Source organism: Uloborus diversus, chromosome 9, assembly GCF_026930045.1.
Source record: "Uloborus diversus isolate 005 chromosome 9, Udiv.v.3.1, whole genome shotgun sequence".
NCBI classification, from domain to species: domain Eukaryota; kingdom Metazoa; phylum Arthropoda; class Arachnida; order Araneae; family Uloboridae; genus Uloborus; species Uloborus diversus.
The window spans coordinates 91,705,990-91,727,638 of NC_072739.1; the positions used below are offsets into that span (position 1 = coordinate 91,705,990).

General features: G+C 32.3%; 1 protein-coding gene across 1 annotated transcript; it reads right to left on the bottom strand.

Moving 5' to 3' along the window:
- Positions 1-268: 268 nt before the first annotated feature.
- LOC129229901 (E3 ubiquitin-protein ligase RNF103-like) lies at positions 269-21,577 on the bottom strand. Its single transcript, XM_054864281.1, has 3 exons — positions 20,927-21,577; positions 6,704-6,956; positions 269-1,973 (listed from the first exon to the last, which is right to left on the bottom strand). Exons 1-3 carry the CDS (start codon positions 21,159-21,161, stop codon positions 377-379), a joined length of 2,085 nt encoding a protein of 694 aa, XP_054720256.1. The 5' UTR covers positions 21,162-21,577; the 3' UTR covers positions 269-376.
- Positions 21,578-21,649: the final 72 nt, after the last annotated feature.

A 21,649-nucleotide genomic window follows, 5' to 3' on the forward strand; every position in this document is an offset into this window, starting at 1 on the left:
ATTGGAAATAAGAATGTTGTTTTTGTCAGCAACATTCAAATAAAGATCTCCTTTGCAAATGCTTATTCGTATTTAACAGATTACAAACAAGAAATACACTGCGAAAGACGACTAGCAATTTTACAGTGGCGTCGCAGCTTTGAAGCTTTGATTGACACTCGAATAAACCAATGAGAGGGCTTGAAATTTCCTATGCCCTAACAGGAGTAAAAGTAGCTTATATGCTGTTCCCCCCCCCCCTCCCCGAATCGCTGCCACTGAGTACACATGCAAGTGTCCCATTCGCAACAATGGATTGAGCAATAATAATATTATTAATTATTGCCAAGCAGTGTAATAAAAATTATGAGCAATAAATTCTCTTAATTATTATCTACTACTGGAAATGCAGATGGGGCAACCGGAATTTTGGTTTATATGAAGGCCAACGACAAATAGGGCAGCAATGATTATCACGTGCCAACCACAACATAATGCAGTTCATATGAAAATTATGGCCACAAGGAAGCCCGCATAGTATTTCAGCATAACAATAATTTTCCAAACATATAGAACATTCTCGAAACTCCAACATGCCTTTAGGAGCTCGATCAATGTCTGGCACTCGGTTCGGAGCTTCTGAAAGATTAGAAGACAGTGGCAGAGTTTGTAAACTGGAATTTGAACACTGTACAATAGTATCACTTTCCGGAATACTTTCCTTCTGACTAGATTTATTATTTACATCAGATGCAGCTGCAGTTTCAATTAAACAACGATTGTCAAATGATGAGGTTTGAGAGTTAGGCACTGGAGTTTCAATGTTGTTTTGGAATGAGCTTGCATTGGCACTTTCATCATCACTATAAAGCAGAGTACTATTTTTAGATTCTTCATTGGCATCGTCAGCCTCACACCAGCCTTGATATTTCCAAACAGGCAAGTCTTTGATGTAGTCCATTGATATCACAGGCTGCAGCCACAGATTGGGAACGGCAAGTCTTTCGATTAGGAGCTCCATACCCACTTCCAGATCTAATTCCTGTGATGTAGCAGGTCTGGTTAGAGAGGCCATCGGTCGAAAGAAATAGGCAGTCACGAAACTATCTCGAGGAACAAACCACCAGTTTGAAAACAAATAGCTGTCTTCTTCTTGAACCCATTTCAGCTTTTTTAATAAAAATCCGGCAACACTGGCAAATACAATGAATGTAACTAGCAAAAACGTGTAGGAATAAAAGTTTTTATAGTCACTTCTCAAAACGGAAGCCACATTGGAACCACTTATAAACCTTAAACATTTTAACAAGGCATCGGTACAAGTCAACATGACTGGAAATTGATATAGAGCTAAAATTAATAACCAAGAAAGAAATAACAAACTGTTATATTTAACAACACACACAACATAGAACAAGAAATGTTTCCAAACTTGGCTATACATAAAAAACAATTCGAAGCTAGCAAGTGCATTAATTAACAGTAATGTCCATAAGAAAACATCATTCATTTCAGGTATAAAAGTTCTAAGAAATAACTCCATGCATCTATAATTGTAGCATTCACCACGGCGTAAACCATAATGGAATGTTTTTTCGGGAGTTACAATTAAATATATAGGAAGTGGTGAATCTGTTACAGGCTTTTTATAAAAATTAGCATTTGCGACATCAACGGTAGCAAATTTTACTCTACCGTTGAACTTTATTGATAGAGCCGAGAGAAAAATCGGACAAGATTTTAAAGTTGAAATAAAAATTACTTTAATTTCTGAATTTCTAGCTGTATCGGAAGGTTTCATCCAACTCTTCAACTCTTCTTCTGAACTGATGGTATTTACATGGGTTGCTAAGTGCTTCCGTACCCACTGCAGAACATAAAAGGTATTGGAAGGCTGTGCATAGTTGTGTAAAATGACATCTTCTTTCGCTTTATTGCCTCGAGGAAGCCCAAGTATCAATCGAGATGAGGTCCAATTTTTACGCCTGCATAATCTATATAAATGAAATATAATTTAATTAAAGTAAAAGACATTTGTCTATAATTTTAGTACAACAACAGCAATAAAATAGCATTTTAAAAATAAATTTGTAGTATTTGAAAATGATTTGGAGAAAAAGAACTCGTTCTTTGAAATACCCAGTTACAACTAGGGATACACCAAATACCATATTTTGCCAAATACCGAATATTCAGTTGAAATTCTAACCAAATATTCGGCTGAATACCGAATATCTGGTTAACATTTCAGAATAAATATTTGTATTTGTTTTACAATAATTTAAAGAAGAAAATGTTTTTCTACTTTGTGTGTTTTGTAAAATGTAACTATTTCTGCTCAACATCCTAAATTTATCTACATTAAAAATAAAACCATTTAAAAAATAAACAAATAAAATTAATCATTCCAGAAGTAAAGTACTGTAGCAAATGACTAATTTGATGAAATGTTTATACAAATGTAATTAATGTTTATAAGGCAGGCCGGGATCCAGTTCAGGCTTGTCAAAATAAAGCATTTCCCTGCATGTCAAACAGTGTCGAAGAATGTTATCAAATTATAAATAACTTACTGAATTTTTGGTGCTTCAACAATGAAATAGGGGAGAGTGTTGAACCTTTGAATATTTTAACTTTTAATGTCAGTTATTTTAATAAAATTTAAAATCTAAAAACATAATATTAAAATACCCCAACATATTTCTCTGCTATAAATATTTTTTAATTCAGAAATAAAACATTGACAGTCATTTAAAGGAAGATTTCCAATCTGCCCCAAGTACAATATCCTATTGTACCTTGGAACACAACCTGCTGTAACACAGAACTCTTCATGATCCAGGAAACAGCCATCTGCTTGAAACAATTTTGCAACAAAATCTGATTTTTTTTTTTTTTTTTTTTTTTTTTTTTTTGTGGTAATGCATTTAGTAATGAGTTATGAATAATGAAGTATTATCTAACATTAAATGTGTTTAAAAGACTACATCAGATTAGAACATTTTTCCAAGTTCCTAAACATATCTTAATTATTAAGAACCATGCATATGTTCTACCTTGAGATGTGTCCTAAGGTACAATATGTTTGGCTGTTCCAAGGTACAATCACCACATGGTTTCAAAAAACCAAAATAAAGGTCAATCTAGATGTTCTATCCCTAATTCCTCATAACCAAAACATTTAAATTACTTCTCTTCCATAATAAAATAAAATTCAGTTGATTAGTTTTACAAATACAAAGACAGAAACTGAAATGAAAATGAAGAAAATATTTACTTTGGAGTCATGAAATTTTCTTTCTCTAGCAAAATCATCAATTTAATTGTTACTATGACACCATTTAGTGGTGAAGGTTACTATTAGATTACAAAAAACATGACTGCTGAAATGGATTCTTAGAAATTAGCAGTTTCCCAAGGTACAATTTTTTCTCCCCAAAGCCGTAACGCATACTATGGAGCAAGTTTCATTTTTGGTGATGTCAGAGCGTTACTTTTATCAGTGATTTTGGGATGTCATGTGATGAGGATGTCATGATGCATTTCTATATCATTTGCTTAATACATTAAAAATTTATTTTGAAGGATTAAAAGGTTCTTAAGTACAAAACTGAATAACAATACTAACTTTTCAATGCAGCATAAATTACATTTTCTGAACAAAAAATCTTAGGAAATATGTCGAAAAAATAAGTTATCACATGTTCAACTTCGAAAGATGAACAATGTTCAATTGAGCATGAAACAAGCAGTTAAAAGATTTTAGTCCAAAAAATCCTACACTTTGTCACTAAAAACTGAATTAACACAATTAAATTTGTAACATAAAATGTATCCCATACATTTTGCAGTCAGAAATTTTTTTGACATTTGAGTACAATTTTACATTTCTATAATTTTAAGAATAATCTATAGTCCAAGAGTCCAGGGTCCCCAGAGCTTTCTTATTTTCTGACTTCTGAGTGACAAATTGTGTGAGGGAGTAGAGTTATAATGTTCTCTGAGCATGCATATGGATTCTAGCTTGGGCATATTTACAAGTACTAAGTGCTGCAGGCATGCAAAATTTTTTTTCAACTTTTTCTATTTTATGGGAGGTGATTTTTATGCATGATTTACAGAACAGAAGCAATAATTAATAAAAAAAATACTGTCAGACACTTTTTGTTAGCAGTAACTTCTGCCAGACTCTTTAAAGCTTGCAAAAACAGCACAATACCTATCCCACGTCAAGTGACCTAGTCCTCCCCACAAGACCATTTCCAATTAAGATGAAACTTAACAGAGGTGTACTGCCGTGTGAAGGTAAACAGCAGTATCTGCAGAAATGAATTTGAGATATTTGAAGAAACCCGTTTTGAATTCAATACTAACAATAGAAAAATGTTAGAATTAGACGTTTTTTCGTGCCTTTTTCAGCGGAAACCAAAAAAGCGAGCTTGTACAATAAAGATAAAGTATAATAGATGACAAAAATGCAAAAAAATGAAAAATGAAAAATTTGTAGTTACTGCCCTTTACCTGCACACGGCAGTGTAGACATGCCTTTGAAAGCAACATATGAAAATTTTCCAAAATTCCAAGATCTAAATTCTGAGGATCTAGGATCTCTTCCCTTCAATAAAAGCTGGGTTGGTATAAAAACTGTATTTTTTAACCAAAAAAAAATGGTTTTTTATTTCAATCCAGGTTTTTTTTACTTAAACCAGGTTTATTTGGTTTTTATTACCATTTGTAAGGAAAAAAAAATTAGGAAAATCGTGAAGATTTAATGAATTAATTGTTAAGGAATGTTTAATATTCATATTTAAACCTAATTTCTTTGTAATTAATTAAATAATTAAGATTAAAATCTTGTAATTTAATTTCCTCAAACTTAGAGATTTCTATAAGAAAATATTGTTTGAAAATCTTTACTATAAAAAATACAATACGTAAATGGGACTTTGTATAAATAATCAAAGAAATAATTTACTGTGATAGTTCAGATGCTATTAATTACAAATCCCCAAAAATTAATTCTTGCAAATTAATTTCTTCATTTTTCTCTCAACTTTAAAAATCAAAAGATCAACGTACATTTTGTTTAAAGATTTTAAAAAAAAGTTACAAATCATGTAATTTATTTACCTAATGTATCAATGACAACAATTACAGAAATAGAACAAGTAAGTTTTAAGAAAATCATAGTGTTTTCCATTGCAGACATTATTTCTCCTGGTTTAATGCATTTAGGAATGCAATTTTTTTATCAAAGGAAAAAATATCATTTTAATTAAAAGCCTCAGTACAAACTTAAATGACAATACTCTTTTAACATGTTTTAATAATGAAGACTGTCATAAAAATTAATGCTTATTGATTCTTCCACCATTCATATATGAGATTTCTTCTATTATAGTGGGATCAAAAAAGTTCTTTGAAAGGTGAAAATTTGGCATGAATTTTTTTTTTTTTTTTAATAAGAACACAGAGTTACATGAATGTTTTCTGTTTTCATAATTTTATACATTTTCTTTTTTCACTCGAACTGCAGTGTGGCGCCAGATTTTGAAAGTAGTGGTGATGCTTAAACAGGGTCCAAAGAGGGGGAGGGGCGAACAAGGACAAATTTTCAAAATCTATCTTTGAAGAAAATGTGCTTCAGTTTTGTTAAAAGAAATATTTGACGGAAAATAGCAACTTTTACTGAAGGTTTCCACCACAGAATAATTCCACGAATATAAAAAAACAACATAATTATAAAAGCAATATTTTACGAAAGAAAATAACAGTGAGAATCATAAGTCAGCAAAACATAAGTTTTATTTGTTCTTTTTGTTATGCTTAGCTAAATATTAAAAAATACGTAAATAAATATACAAAATCGAACAAAGACAAATTTGTACTGACATTTTTAAACTATTTAAGAAAATGAAAGTTTTTAAATTATAAGTAAATTGTATTGCTACAAGGTGTAAAAAAACTTGCGTTGAATTTTTTATGTATATAAATAAAGACGGGAATGCAGAACAAATTAAATTTGTTATCCGTCTCAAACTGTTCAAATGAATAATAACCGTTACATGAAAAACTCCTTTGAATGACCAAATGCACTTTTGAATTTTTGTCATTTGACCCTTTTCTATTTTAGAGTGCATGATGCATCAGTAGGATTGATCCAAAACCCTTCATATTTTATTTTGATTATACTTCTTTCCCTCTTCTCAAAAACGTAAATTATGAAATCCATCAGAAGAATCTGCTCAATTGAGTTGTGGAAGAAAAGGTTTAGAAAAGAACTTAACTATAGATATATTTTTTTCTTTGAAGATTTTGAAGGATGCGTTGCTGTTCTGTCTCGCTTTAAAGGATCTAGATTGCGAACAGGCAATGAATTACATCGGTCAAATAAATCAAATTAACAGGCACAGAAGTAATATACTATAGGTTGTTAATATATTCCAAGTATTTTTATAGGTTTAAATTCATTAGCTTTTGTGTAGCACGAATATCTTGTCAAAATGCAATAGGAGAACATTTTCCTGAAAAAAAAAAAGGTGCATGAATTTAAACAAAAATAATTTTCCCAGATTTCACTCTTACAGATTATTTATTGTTTTCTCACTTTTACCTTCTTTCACATCAATTAGTCTCAAAAATTTTTTCAAAATACCAAAATCTGTTAAACAACAAAATTTTGGCCCTAGTTGACAAAAAGATTAAATAAGGGCAAATTACTTACTTTTTGTCCAGGGAGCACTTGAAAATGCCAGTTCTAACACCAAATTTTGCAACTTTCAAAACAACTTCATTCCATGTATTTTCTGATAATAATGGGGAGTCATCATCATCCATTATCACTTGAACAAGCCAAGCACTGTCTTTAGTGTCTTCAACCTCTTCATAAAAATGTGAGCCACAGGTAAATTTTGTAGTTTCAGGTGTATCTTCTGCCTCAGATTCCCCACTTTCTAGTTCTTCATTTGATGGCATACCTAAAAATTAGAAGAAGAAAAGTAAATTTAACAGGGTGGCAACAGGAACTGGAAAAAGAAGTTCCCTGACTTTTAACTGATTTAGTTCCCAAATTTCCCTGATTTACATAACCAATGATAATGGTTTCCTTTCCTTGCCCTACTGGAAAATCATTGCATATTAAATAAAATGCAGTGTTTAGGACAGTTTAAGCTGTTAATTAAAAATATATTTTGAAAAGGTGCTCTTTTTTTTTTTGGTAAAAGTAGAATATTAAATTATCGACAGAGAAATATTGAAGGAAATCTAAAATAAATACTTTACTTCCAGGAACCAGTTAACATAAGAACTCTAAGAAATTATTAAACTCTGTTAAAGACATATCAAATGATCATAAAACTAAAAAAATTAAATGGAAATAATCTTGAACTGAATTTTTAAGCAGTATAATTGTTGCTGCAAGAATAACAAGTGATAGTAAAAGTATAGAAGTAATGTAGTTTTACTTACGTAAATAATACTGCTGTGTGCAAGTAAACGGCAGTATCTGCAGAAATAAGTTTTCGAGATATTTGAAGAAATGTGTGGTGGATTCAGTACTAACCTTAGGAAAATGATGGAATTACGCTTTTTTCTTGCTTCTTTTTCAGCGGAAACCAAATAAGCGAGCATGTACAATAAAGATAACGTACAATACATGACAAAAATGCAAAACAAATGAAAAATGTGCAGTTTCTGCCCTTTACTCGCACACGGCATAATAGACATATTTATGTAAAACAAATCGAAATCTTTCAACAACCAGTCATATTGAGCTATTCTCTAATCAAGAACTTAAGTTTAAATGAATGAATACAGCAATTTAACTATCAAAAGATAATAAAAAAATTTACTTAGGTACACAACTCAATTCCAAATGATTTCATTAGTTGTTGAAAAAAAATTTTAGATTACTTTAGTAACAAACAACATTGAAATTCAAAAAAAAATTTATAATTTCAAAATGTATATATATATATATATATATATATATATATATATATATATATATATATATATATATATATATATATATATATATATATATATATATATATATATACCAGAGGACCCAACAGACATTGTTGTGTTTAAATTTTGTAAATTGAAAAGTTAAAAAATTTCAATAAGCTATCAAGTCTTTGAATGTTTGGTTGAAAAAAATAAGTAAAAAAATGTTTTAAGCTGCTATGGTGTCAGAATGCGTATATTTATTACAATTTGATTTATCTAATGCCCACTGAGCACAGCAGTTGTTTTATTAACTATTTTTTCTCAGGTACTTGATGGTTTGTTCCCTCAGCTATACTCAAAGAATAAAAAGCGTCCTCAGATATTAAATGTAAAAAACTAACTACCCATCTAGAACAAACAAGAAATCCTCCTGCAACGTCCGCCATATGAAAAAGAACAAAACAATCAAAAGGATATCGTTTAAAAAAATGATAAAGGTAAAAACAGTTCTCTGAATAAGCGAAGCCCCCCTCCCGATGTAAAATAAACCCATTCATCAACTAAAATGACTAAACACTCTTTAAAAACGAAAAACAATTCTTTGCAATTTGAAATACTTTGCCAAATAAACAAAAAATATGATAAATTACATAAACAGTAGCTTTAAAATGTAAACAAATGATCACACAACTCTATTGTTTATAGCCAAAGTTGTCAAGCCACTACGTTACTGCAATCCAGCCGATCCGTGAGAGAAGCTAACTCTGACCGATTAGCGGTCCGATCTTTTAAAAGAAAACTTTTTAAACTTCATATAATGCCTAATCTGTTCTTTCCACCAAAGGTAAAGATCTTCCACTGCATTAATCTTTTCTGTACAGAACTATCCTGTCGTAATTTATCTGGACGAAAATAAAATTTGTTTCGTCTTTAAATTCCATCATGTTTTCCTTTAATGATGTACTGATTAGTTTCATAATCCTTAAAGTATTCTTGACATTGGTGCCAAAACTCAGATGGATTTGAGCTGAGAAACAAGTGTTGCAGGGTACGGTACTTTCTGATCATTTAGTTAGGAAAACCTAAAGCACCGATCCGGTCACATGGTTCAACTATGATGACAGAACACACGTTTTACGTTAACCTTCCAGTACTTTATTTTAAAATATATCACGGGACCTAAAATCGTTGCTTTCAAGAGAGAGAGAAACGAAGGCTTCACTCTCTCTCTACGTTTTATCTGTTCTCAATTGACATATCACAGTAGGAAATTTCATTACAAAAAGCAGAGCTGGCTTTCTTATTGTCATTTGGCAACGTGTTAAATATTTATTTCAGTTCACGCTCAACAATAGGTTAAAATAAATATTAATCATTTGGGAGATATAACCATTAAATGTTTTAATTAATTAATTAACAAAAACGTTTCCAATTGGATCCATCGCACTTCGAAACCATGCTCGCCACAACTTAATTACACACAAAAATTTGATCAAATTTGGTCCAGTCGTTTAAAAGCCTTACGGTGACAAACGTCCGCACAGATTTTCATATATTAGATGGTTTTAAAATAAAAGGGTTTTTAAGTCTGAAAAAAAAACCTTCGTGTAATCTGAAGTGACAGCAAATAATAACATGGCCAAAAAAAAATTGATTTTCAGTCAAAATTCAATTTTAGCAATTAAAAATGAGAAGTGATAACTTTTAAGATTTTTTCAGCATTAATTTAAAAAACAAAGATTTTTTCTTGAAATTGTGATAACAGTATGCTAATTACTTCAAGACAATGAGTAAAGACAAGGGACCAAAGTCATTAATGACGGCTTCCTCTTTGCCTGTAGGGTTATTTATTTTACGTAGCTTGGAATGCTTGGAAAGAAAACTCAAGCAAAGTAAAATAAACAACTTTACAGACACAGAATAATCTTAAGATTGCATACTTTTACCTTGAGGAAAAAAGATGCACAAATATGCGGTACTGTATAATCGCATCTCATTAATTTTACTTTTTAAAAACAAATTGGTGGAAAATTCATAGGGAATTAAAGTACTTCATTTTGCAAGAAGAAAAAAAAAAATTTTCTTCATTTGATCAATTTTCTCTGAATTTTTGTTATTTTTTCAAAATTCCCTGATATTTTCCCGATTTTTCCCTGAGTGATAAAGTTCCCTGACTTTTCCCTGATCTGTCACCACCCTGAAGATTTATTGGGGGATTTCCACCCTGAAGAAGTATATATTTAAGAAGTTAAATTAACTTCTTATAAACTGAAAACTGATCAACATAAAGTTAAGCATCATTTTTATGCTTTTATAACTCTAAATAGTTTAGTCATTGCAAATTAACAAGAGTTTTCACACTATAAAATTACATTCTGAAATAGTACCTAACAATATTTAATAACATTTTTAAGAGTTTACAAACGACAAATAACATATAAGTATACTATCAAATAGCATATTTTCAACTAGAGATTCGTGATACATTTTATAACTATAAGGTTTACCCATTTGAAATGTCAACACATGTGATAACGTCAGAATGAATGATTCGATTACAGCACCACAGCAAAAGTATATAAAGGGTGGTATGAGGTATGCACCTTAGATGCCATTCAGCGGTGAAACCTGTTTGCAGTAGAGAAAATTGTAGAAAAGGAAGGTGAGCATAATGTGGACATCTATGGGCAAATGATAGCAGTGTACTGACCACTGTTTAGGTTGTACGGCTGTAAACAAGTGATGTAAAAGTTTTTAAAAAGGGCAGCAAAGGACATCGGATCTGCCAAGACGGGCCAAGCAAACATTGCGATCACCAATCATTCCATTGCCTTCGTTAATGAAATGATCCGAGCTAGTCGAAGGATTAAGACCCATGACATCAGTGATGAACTCAACCTGAGTACAGAAATGGTTCACACTATCATCCACAAACCCGCCCACACATCTCCCTGGAAACCCAGACAACCCTAAACAAATTCCATTGGGAAATTTTGGAGCACCCCCGCATAGTCTGAACCAGAGCTCGAAATTAGCGGTCGTTAGTCGTATTTTGCAACTGTAAATTTCATTTTGACGACCGCGATTTTAAACGTAGTCGTCACTGTGACGCCTAGCTTTCCCCCCTACTAAGCTTTCACTTTCGGAAGATTTGTCTCCAAAAACATCTGCGTGCGTTGCGATCGCGGAAAATTTCCTGGAAGTATCGCTTTCAGTCGGAAAAGCTTGAACAATCCCTCCCCCCCCCCCCCCCCCCACCTTCGCCCGCGAACTGTAGCAGCCAGTGTCATTGCAAGCACACCCCTCCATTCCTCCTCTTTCTGGAGTAATCTTTTCTCCCCTTTGTTCCCTTAGTGTTGTTTACCCCCGATCGCCCCACCCCTCCAAAACCGGACTCATCTCAGGGTTGTTTGAGCAAATAGTCTGATCTTCTTCATGTTTCAAGTTCGACCCCCCGTCGTAACACGAACGCACGGCGAGCACGAGGATTCCTTTTTTTTCCCACAGGATTTCGCTCATCTTTTTTTCTTTCTTTTTTTTTTTAATCATCGCTACCATCATTTTTTATTTGTTGAAAATATGAGTAAACGTAACTTAAAGTCATACTTTACGCCACTAAATACTAGCGGAAATAAACGGCCAAGGATTGCCGATGAAGTCGAAATAAAAAAAAATAATGACGAAGTAGATGCAACTTCTAAATGTACACGGAAAAGGGTCAACGCTGCAACTTTCATCAAGTGGCAAAAGCAGTTTCCGTGGTTGGAAAGAAAGGGTGAAGACCTGATGGTATGTAAAGTCTGTAAAGATTTTGGAAAAAAAGAAGATACTGGATTCATCGATGGTTGTCCTACTGCAAGATTCGAAACAATAAGTAGTTTTCTTGTTGGTTAGTGCAGGCGGTTCATTCGCTTTTTTTATTTTTATTATTATTTTTAAAGATATTTATTAAATTGCGCTTAATTGTTTTTCAAAACACATCATAAATGCAATTTTCAATACTGAACACGTTCTTCTCGGAATAATAGTTCCGGTGTTTGATATTGCAATCCTTTTGCATCTTGCCGATATTATAATACTTTTTAAATATAGAAGTTATTTTTACATGTGCTACGATTAGGTTACCTTTTTTTCTTTTTTATTTTAATTTATAAGATATTATTTTTTCAACAGGGTTCGTACGGGTCATGGAAATCCTGGAAAGTCATGGAAAAAAAATAAACAAATTCCAGGCCTGGAAAAGTCATGGAAAATTAATATTTTCATTATAAGTCATGGAAATATAATTTAAGTCATGGAAAAATATCTTGGGCAGTAATAAAGAGCAGTAGAGAATTAAAGTTTTGAGTGATTCAACTGTATTGCATATAAAAGCTATTAATGCTCGAAAATTGAACGATCTCAGAAACGAATCTCAGTTTAGGAATCCTATTGCAGCCGCTTCTGTAACACTCGCACGCCTTTTTTTTTTTTTTTTTTGTATGTGATTTTACTGCTGAATCATCCCTAATTTTAAATTCACCATTATTTTCAGAACTTATATGTTATATTTTGTAGTAGTGGGTTTAGCATATTCCTGATTTTACCACGCCCACTCAAAAAGTGTAATTTAATTGCATCCGAGTTTATTTCAACCACTTTTAATTGTCAAAGTTTATCTTAATTTGTTGAAAGCTTTAGAAAATGAAGACTTTAGTCAGGCGATAGAACATACAAATCGGGGAATTCTAATAGTCAAACAGTAGAGCCCAACGCGCAGCTCGCAAAATTGATCCATGTGGCCAGCTGCAATATCTGGTTTAGAAAAATGAATTTACTGATAAACATGACTGAACTTCAATGAATGAAAATAATGTCGAGTTACATGGATGATTAGAAGCACTGTTGAGACCAAATGGCATTTTTTTTTTTTTTTTTTTGAAGTAAATTTACGATCGGAAACATATTAATAACTCATTTCACTTTCGTCCCATTCATTACTAATTTGCCTTATTTATTAAATAATTATTAGACATTTAAACATCAGTGTATTGCATTCACTATATTTTTACTTAACTGAAGTTTATATGATAAAGACAAATAAGAATATATTCAGTAAATTACCGCTCATTAGCCAGGGCTAAAGCAGAAATACGTGAACTACACCGCCAGCTCAGTCATTTCCAGCCGAAGACTGCAGTTTCGTGCTTATTAGCACTCATCAGCCCGGCATAGGAAAGTGACTGAGCTGGAGATGGAAAACCTCTTATGAAAGCCAAGAGTGCGAAACAAACTGGTAGCTAATATAGAATTAGCAGACCAGACGAGTGACCGAAGCAATGGTATTTCAAATAAGAATAGTTTATTAGTTTCTGCAGTGTGCACTGATATTTTTTTAGTCAAGTAAGTGCTTTGATGAGGTAGTGGCATTCATGTAAAAGTCTTGCAAATGCCCACTTCCGAAAATTGGCAGGTTTGACATTAAATAGTACCATTCTCTTCGTTTAACAAGGTCATGAAAATTTTTATGAAGTCATGAGAAAGTCTTGGAAAAGTCATGGAATTTGTTCATCCGAATTGAGTATGAACCCTGTTTCAATACATGCGGACAATGAACACGTGCTTTGCCGCTAGTTTATTTTCGCTTTTGACCTTTCAATCCTTTTGAATCTTGTAAATATATTAATATTATTTGGCAGTTGGACACATGTCACTTCAGATTAACTTGTTTACTGCGTTTGTTTTTCTTTTTGATGAATAAATTTATTTTCGAAATCATTCCAACACTAAACTTTTACTTTGTGGAAAATTGCGTATCGTGTTCGAGATTGCAATCCTTTTGCATCTTGTCAATGTTTTAATACTTTTAAAATCTAGAAGTTATTTTTACTTATGCTACCTTTAGGTTAGCTTATTTTCTTTTTTATTTTAATTTATAATATATTATTTTTTTTCAAAACATGCGGACAATGAGCACGTGCTTTGTGAGAAATTTATTCTCGTTTTGGACCTTTCAATCCTTTTGCATCTTGTAAGTAAATATATTAATATTTTGACAATTAGTCACATGACACTCAGGTTAACTTATTTTCTGCGTTTGTTTTTCTTTTAAATAAATAAAAAATTTTCAAAATCATTCCAACACTAAACTTGTTTTTACTTAGTGGAAAATTGCGTATCGTGTTCGAGATTGCAATCCTTTTGCATCTTGTCAATGTTTTAATACTTTTAAAATCTAGAATTTGTTTTTAAAATATGCTACCTTTAGGTTAGCTTATTTTCTTTTTTATTTTAATTTATAGTATATTATTTTTTTCAAAACATGTGGACAATGAGCACGTGCTTTGCGGGAAGTGTATTCTCGCTTTTGACCTTTCAATCCTTTTGCATCTTGTAAATATATTAATATTTTTTGACAATTAGTCGCATGCCACTTCAGATTAACTTATTTTCTGCGTCTGTTTTTCTTTTTAATGAATAAATTTATTTTCGAAATCATTCCAACACTAAACTTGTAAGATAAATAAATACCTTTGTGCTGAACAGTAAAGTAAGACAAAACAACGTAGTGTTTTGTCTTACTTTACAAAACTTGTACTTTGAGGAAAATTGCGTATCGTGTTCGAGATTGCAATCCTTTTGCATCTTGTCAATATTTTTTTTTTTTTTTTTTGGTTTTATGTCACTAAATTAAGTTAATAGTAATTATGGTACTTGTATAAACTTAGCAGGTGATTCCAAAATGCATTATTTTAATGCATTGTACATATATATCAGCTTGTTTTCATGCATATTATAGTTTAGTATAAATTTCAGCATGTTATTGAACGCATTTGCAAATTGCAACCAAGTAAAGCATAACGGCACCTAAGAAAAAAATATTGGTTGCCAATGGCACCTAAGTAGCTGATGCTAATTTCGACCTCTGGTCTGAACTTGTCACCCTGTGACTTCAACATCCTTAGCCCACTAAAAGAAAGCATTACAGGGGAAACTTTTCCATTTGGATGCATAGGGGGATTTGACAGGGGGGCACAGGGGGCAATGCCCTCCTCCAGTATTAGAAGGACTTTATATAGTTACAAATGATTTTCCAAAATCTTAAAATAAAAAATCATGATTATTTTTTCTTTTCTTTTTTGAATATTTCAGTGCTGAAAATAAAAAGAATAGCAAATGTCCTTGTCTGATGGGAGCAGGGAAAAACTTACATTGAAAATAAATAGTTAAGCTGTCACTGGGGGGGGGGGGGGGGGGCTGAAAATGTGTCTAAAATGAGTTTTGGACTGAAAATCATTAGGGTAAATATAAAAATGAAAACATAGGCTAAAGGAACTAAGCATACAGCTGCAATGCTTAAAATAATCGACGATTAGTCAAACAAATTAGAAGCTGAAACAAAACTTGCACTCCCCCCGTCCCTTCCTCTAAAAAAATGATCTACTCCTTTTGATTTGTTTTCTTTTTTTTTTTCAGACTGTTTATTTCCAATTTGCATGATTTCAAAAGCTAGATATTTTGAGTTGTAGGAACGAAAGATTTTGAAGAAACTTTTGGTTTCCTATGTTCAAATGAAATTGATTGACTTGAAGTGAATGCTTTTCCAAAAGAAGCACGGAGCTAAAATTTTTGTACAGCAAAATACTGTTATGTATCAGTTTCAAAACTAAATTTCAGATTTTCTAGAATCATACATTGACGTCTGAATAAAAGAAAAGGTGAAAAAGACGAAAGTGCACGAAAGTTTTGCGCATTTTTTTTTTTTTTTTTTTTGAGATTACTATATTACCTTAGGAAACCTTTTTATATAAAATGGGAAGCATGTTACTCTTGTTACCTATTTTTTAAATCTGTACAGAACTTCCTTTAATGCATATTTTACTATATTGATCATTTTATATTTAACTAATTGTTGTATTTGCCTGTGGGTTGGAGGCGTGATTAAAAACCAATTTTTTTGACAGTCGATGTAAGGATTGCTCGGTTTCTGGTCTGGATCAAAAAATCAGAGCTGTCTTCCGGGTTCTATGCAACTGGTTAAACCACAATTAGTGGTAGGTACAAGGGACCTACCACAAGGGGCAAGTAACAATGCATTATCCTTTCTTCTCAATTTGTAAACCCCAAAATATTTTTACTGTGTATTTTCTTAATTTTCAAAAGAGAACATAACTCAAAAAAATTTGTTTGCCTTCCCCCCCCCCCCCCCGCAAGATTTTTGTCAATATAATTAGCCCTTATAAGGCTTTAAAATGCAGAATTTTATATCGATTTTTCAAAATTTTTTATGGGAGAGAGATGTTGGACCCCCTAAAATTCGAAATATTCTATATCCTACATAAAAGGGAGGTCTGCGGACCCACTTGATGCCAATCCCCTTCTTAAGGTCAATTTAAAAGGATAGCACGCAACATATATATAAAAAACGACACAGGCAAAAAAGTAATTCACAAATTGCTACCGACAGAAACGTCATGACTACAAAAGGAACCATGTACCTGAAATAGCTTGACGCCCCCATTAAGTCTAAATTCCGTATTGATTACAACTAATGTAGCTCTAAAAAAACACCTGTCCCCCCCCCCCCAGGAACTCAGCCCTAAATTCGCCTATGTTTGGACAATGAATTAAAGAATGCCATGCAGGACTTCCTCAGGGATCGGCCTCAATCTTTCTACAGCAAAGGCATCAACCTGCTGCCGCAACGCTGGGACCTGTGTTTCAACGCAAATGGCGATTTCTTTTGATTTACATTAAAAGTATTTTTATTCAAATTGTCCACTTTTCATTTAAGCAACCCTTATAGATGGGGCATTTCACGGTATTTGTAACATAGGGGTGTCCGTAACAAAACGTTAAGGTTAAAATTTTTATAAATATTGAAAAAGGACATTCCAAAGGACATGAATCTCATTTTTTTTTTCTTTATTTACTTCATACTATCCATGTAATCGCAATCAAAACATCAAAAATACAACTTTTATCGTTACGAACTCTACACTGAATTTTTCTTCGATAGTGACTTGAACTGAATTTCAAGCCAAAACTGGTGCTTGGGACAAATAAAGTAAAGGATTATCTCAAATACATATAATAATTTTAATCAAAAACTGCATTCGTTAAAAAAATTATGTTGTGAAAAATGGTAATTGTAGAGTCCGTAACAATAATTAGAAGAAAAGTTATGTTAAAATTTTTATTTATGCATTTTATGTCACTAAATTGAATATTTTCTAATTCCACCTACGGTCTTACAATATTCTAAAACAAGTTTCATGATTATTTAAATTTGGTATTTTTTATTAATTTCTAAATTTGGTTATGGACTCTACAATAGGCAACTGTTTCAACACAGCTCTTTCTTTACCAAAATGCTTGAACAGCCTGCATAGAAAAAAAAAATTATAAAAGTAACCCTTAAAAAGGAATTACAACTTATACTTCTTATACTTTAAAAAAACTTTGACTTTCAGAAGAATTTTGACTGCACAAGTGTATAGGGGAGGTCAGGGCACATTGGTCTGGCTCTTTGAATTTGAGAATAATTTGAAGATTCGAAGATAGTTTAAGAAAAAATTTCCATGTCTTTTGAGTGTAGAGTCCATAACATACTATATCTTAATATATAAAAATCTTCTGTGCGGACGTTTGTCACCATAAGGCTTTTAAACGGCTGGACCGATTTTGATCAAATTTTTTGTGTGTAATTAAATTGTGGCAAGCATGGTTTCGAAGCGCGATGGAAAGAATTCGAAACGTTTTTGTTAATGAATTAATTAATTCAAACATTGGATGGTTATATTTCTCAAATGATTAATATTTATTTTAACCTATTGTTGAGCGAGAACTGAAATAAATATTTAACCCGTTGCCAAAGGACAATAAGAAAGCCAGCTCTGTTTTTTGTAATGAAATTTTCTACTGTGATATGTCAATTGAGAATTGATAAAATGTAGAGAGAGAGAGAGAGTGAAGCCTTCATTTCTCTTTTGAAAGCAACGATTTTAGGTCAAAGATATATTTTAAAGTAAAGTAATGGAAGGTTCACGCAAAACTTGCGTTCTGTCATCGTAGTTGAACCATGTGACCGGATCGGTGCTTTAGGGTTTCCTCACCAAATGATCAGAAAGTAACGTACCTAGCAACATTTGTTTCTCGGCTCAAATCCATCTGAGTTTTGGCACCAATGTCAAGAATACTTTAAGGATTATCAAACTAATCAGTACATTATTACAGGAAAAGATGATGGAATTTAAAGACAAAACAAATTTTATTTTCGTCCAGATAAATTACAATAGGGTAGTTCTGTACACAAAAGATTATTGAAGTGGAAGATCTTGATCTTTGGCGGAAAGAACAAATTAGGCAATATATGAAGTTTTAAAAGTTTTCGTTCAAAAGATCAGACCGCTAATCGGTCGGAGTTTGCTTCGCTCACTGATCGGCTGAATTACAGTAACGTGGTGGCTTGGTGACTTTGGCTATAAACAGTAGAGTTGCGTGATCATTTGTTTACATTTAAAGCTACTGCTAATGTAATTTACTGTACTTTTTGTTTGTTTGGCGAAAGATTTCAAACTGCAAAGAACTGATTTTCGTTTTTAAAGAGTGTTAAGTCATTTTATTTGAAGACTGTGTTGTTTTATATCGGGAGTGGGGGTGGAGGATGAGTGATTTTCGCTTATTCAGAGAACTGTTTTTACCTTTATCATTTTTTAAATGATATCCTTTTGATTGTTTTATTCGGAACTGATGTGATATACCCCACCCTTGGCGACTTTTTCCTGTTGGCGCCAAGAAAGCGTTGCCAAGAAAACGATGTATGACGACATATGTCATACATCGTTCTTAGCGATGCTTTTTTAGTGCCAACAGGAAAAAATCAGATAAGAAAACATGATCAAAGCACTTCAGAACACAATATATATAAAAACAACATAAAAGCACAACAAAAAACATCACGAATATATGCTTCAAAAATGTACAGGGCCGGGGTTTTTTGTAAACATATTAAAATACAATGAAATAAATTATTGTATTAATTACAAGTCGAAATTAATGCATTAATTTTTTTTTTTTTCATCATTTCTCCGGGATATGAGACCTCTGGCTCGCCAGGACCTCGCTCCGCTTGGTCCGTTATCCCTCCGACTGTTAATATACATTACAGTCGGAGTATGATCACAGTTATGTACACTACAAGAACCCCTCAAGGATTTGTAAAAACAAAGATTTTTTCAAGTGAGAGTTTTTTTTTTTTTTTTTTTGAATTCTAAAATAAAGAACTTACCTTTTTATATGGTATAAATATTCACACTCAGTCTAAAACAATACATCATATGACAATGGCACGTTACAGATACACACAACGTTGGAGTTAACTTTTAATTAACCTTCAAGTTTGAAGAAACTGGCATTTTCTAATGTTTTTACTTCAAAACACAACTACTGAATTTAAACTAACACAAAATAAGCATTCCTGTAAGGTATATTGCACGAAACAACACCACGTCATAAAATCCCCCTAAGAGCAGAACATATGTGCACCTACCTCCACGGACACACGTGCGAAAAGAATTAGTTCACATCTGTACTTCCCAGGTATATTCTGCAGGGTTACTAGGGCTACCGGAAAAAGTTTTATTGCCAACGTTGGCGATTTTCGAAATGAGCTAAAAATTCTATCCTCGCCAAGGGGGGGGGGGGGGGTATATCACATCTGTACCTTTTATTCTTTTTCATATGGGGAATGTTGCAGCGGGTTTTCCCGTTTGTTCTAGATGGTTAGTTAGTTTTTTACACTTAATATCTGAGGACGCTTTTTATTCTTTGAGTATGACTGCAGGAACAAGCCATCAACTCCGGGAGAAAAAAATAGTTAATAAAACAACTGTTTAGTGGGCATTAGATAAATCAAGTTGCAATAAATATACACATTCTGACAAGCACAGCTTAAATCATTTTCCTTTTACTTATTTTTTTCAACAAAACGGTTCAAACACTTGATGGTTTATTGAATTTTTTTTAACTTTTCAGTTTACAAAGTTTGAACAGAACAATGTCTGTCGTGTCCTCTAGTATCTTCCTATATCTTTAAAAATTCAACACAAATCTAAACTTTTTTCAATGCTGTGACATAAGTACATACAGGACTAATCATTTACAAAAGGTTTAACTTTACTTATTCACACTAATCATGAGTAGGAGGTTGAAACATCCTTATGAAGAGTATAGTCAGTAACAGCCAAATATTATGAAATGCCCCAGATACAAGTCAAAAGTTTTCTACTTTTTCGCATTGAAATCTTTCTTCTTTACTTATGATTAAAGTTTTTTCACAATAAATAACATTATGTGGCATATCTAATTCATCCTATAAATACTAGATCGATCAATGAGGGCAGGATAAACAAGATTCTATGTAGTATAGTGAAATCCCGTTACAACAAACTTCAAGGGACTGTGAATGTTGCAGCAAGAATTTAAGTGTAATGGCAATTCAAACAATGTAATTTAAATTAAAATGGGACTGAAAATTAACTTAATTGCAAAGTAAGATACAAATATAAAGTATCTGCACACACAACTCAAAACTATCTGCAAGTATTTTTAAAAACATATAGTGGGTAGGTAAAATTTTCAGTAATGCAAAGCTTATTGTGCTTTCAATCATGTATCCGTAAAAGCAAGAGATTAATTTCATTAATTAATCTAGTTTTTTTTTGATAAACATTGTTTAATTAATACTTTTTGAGCAAAGTACATACTTGCAGCAAATGTATCAGCACAGTGGCAAAAGTATCCGCGCATGGCGTGCATGTCTACATTATCTAGCTATGCTTCATTGAAATGGATATTTCGTCATATTTCGTTGTAAAAAGATTTCACTGCATTTACATTATAACCTCAACAATTTCAAAGCAAATAACAAATAGCTCTTCACAGCAATAATTTGTTAAAACAACATAGTAATATGAAAATTTTTTTAAATAAAACAAATATAAAGGCAAAAACAAACCAGATGACTCAACAAGTTCCATTAGTTCTTGTTTTTCAACAACACCAATGTAACTCACTCCTCGACTGTCCAATATTTCTTTCAGCTTTTTCACACTTAGTGTAATGGGATCCAATGCAACGAAAGAAGAAAGAAAGGATCCAGTGTCTTGGTACCATGATGCAGTTTCCAGAATTCGAGATAATATGAACAAAAAGATGAGGTACAGAGTTAAGAGCAACAATTTAAGCCACATACTAATAGCTTTAAGGAGCTGAACTGTTAATTTCAATACTCCACTTTCTCGGAGTTTAAAATTGGAAATTAATTTTCGATTACAATATTACTTTGATTACTATTAAGTATTAAAATTCATTCTAATCAAATGTAAAAAAACACGAAACACAATATTTCTAACAACTGCCTGTTGCACGAAAAATCGCTTCTGGCTAAAATTTTAGAACTGTACTTTTATATTCACTTCACCATACTATACTTTACATTCACTTTCGCTTAGCAGTTTCCCTTTCTAACCAACTATATTGTAAAATGGAAGAGAAGTACAAAATTCTTTCCTTCCTGAACAATATAGCCAGCCTGAAATGAAACAAAGAACTGCTCTAGCTAAAATAACATCGCAAAAAAAATTGTTTGTTAAAGTTTGATCATCCTGCCCCGCCAATTATTTACTTTGACGGAAACAAACATAGCTTTAGGCGAAAGATTGCATAATCAGCAGCCAGT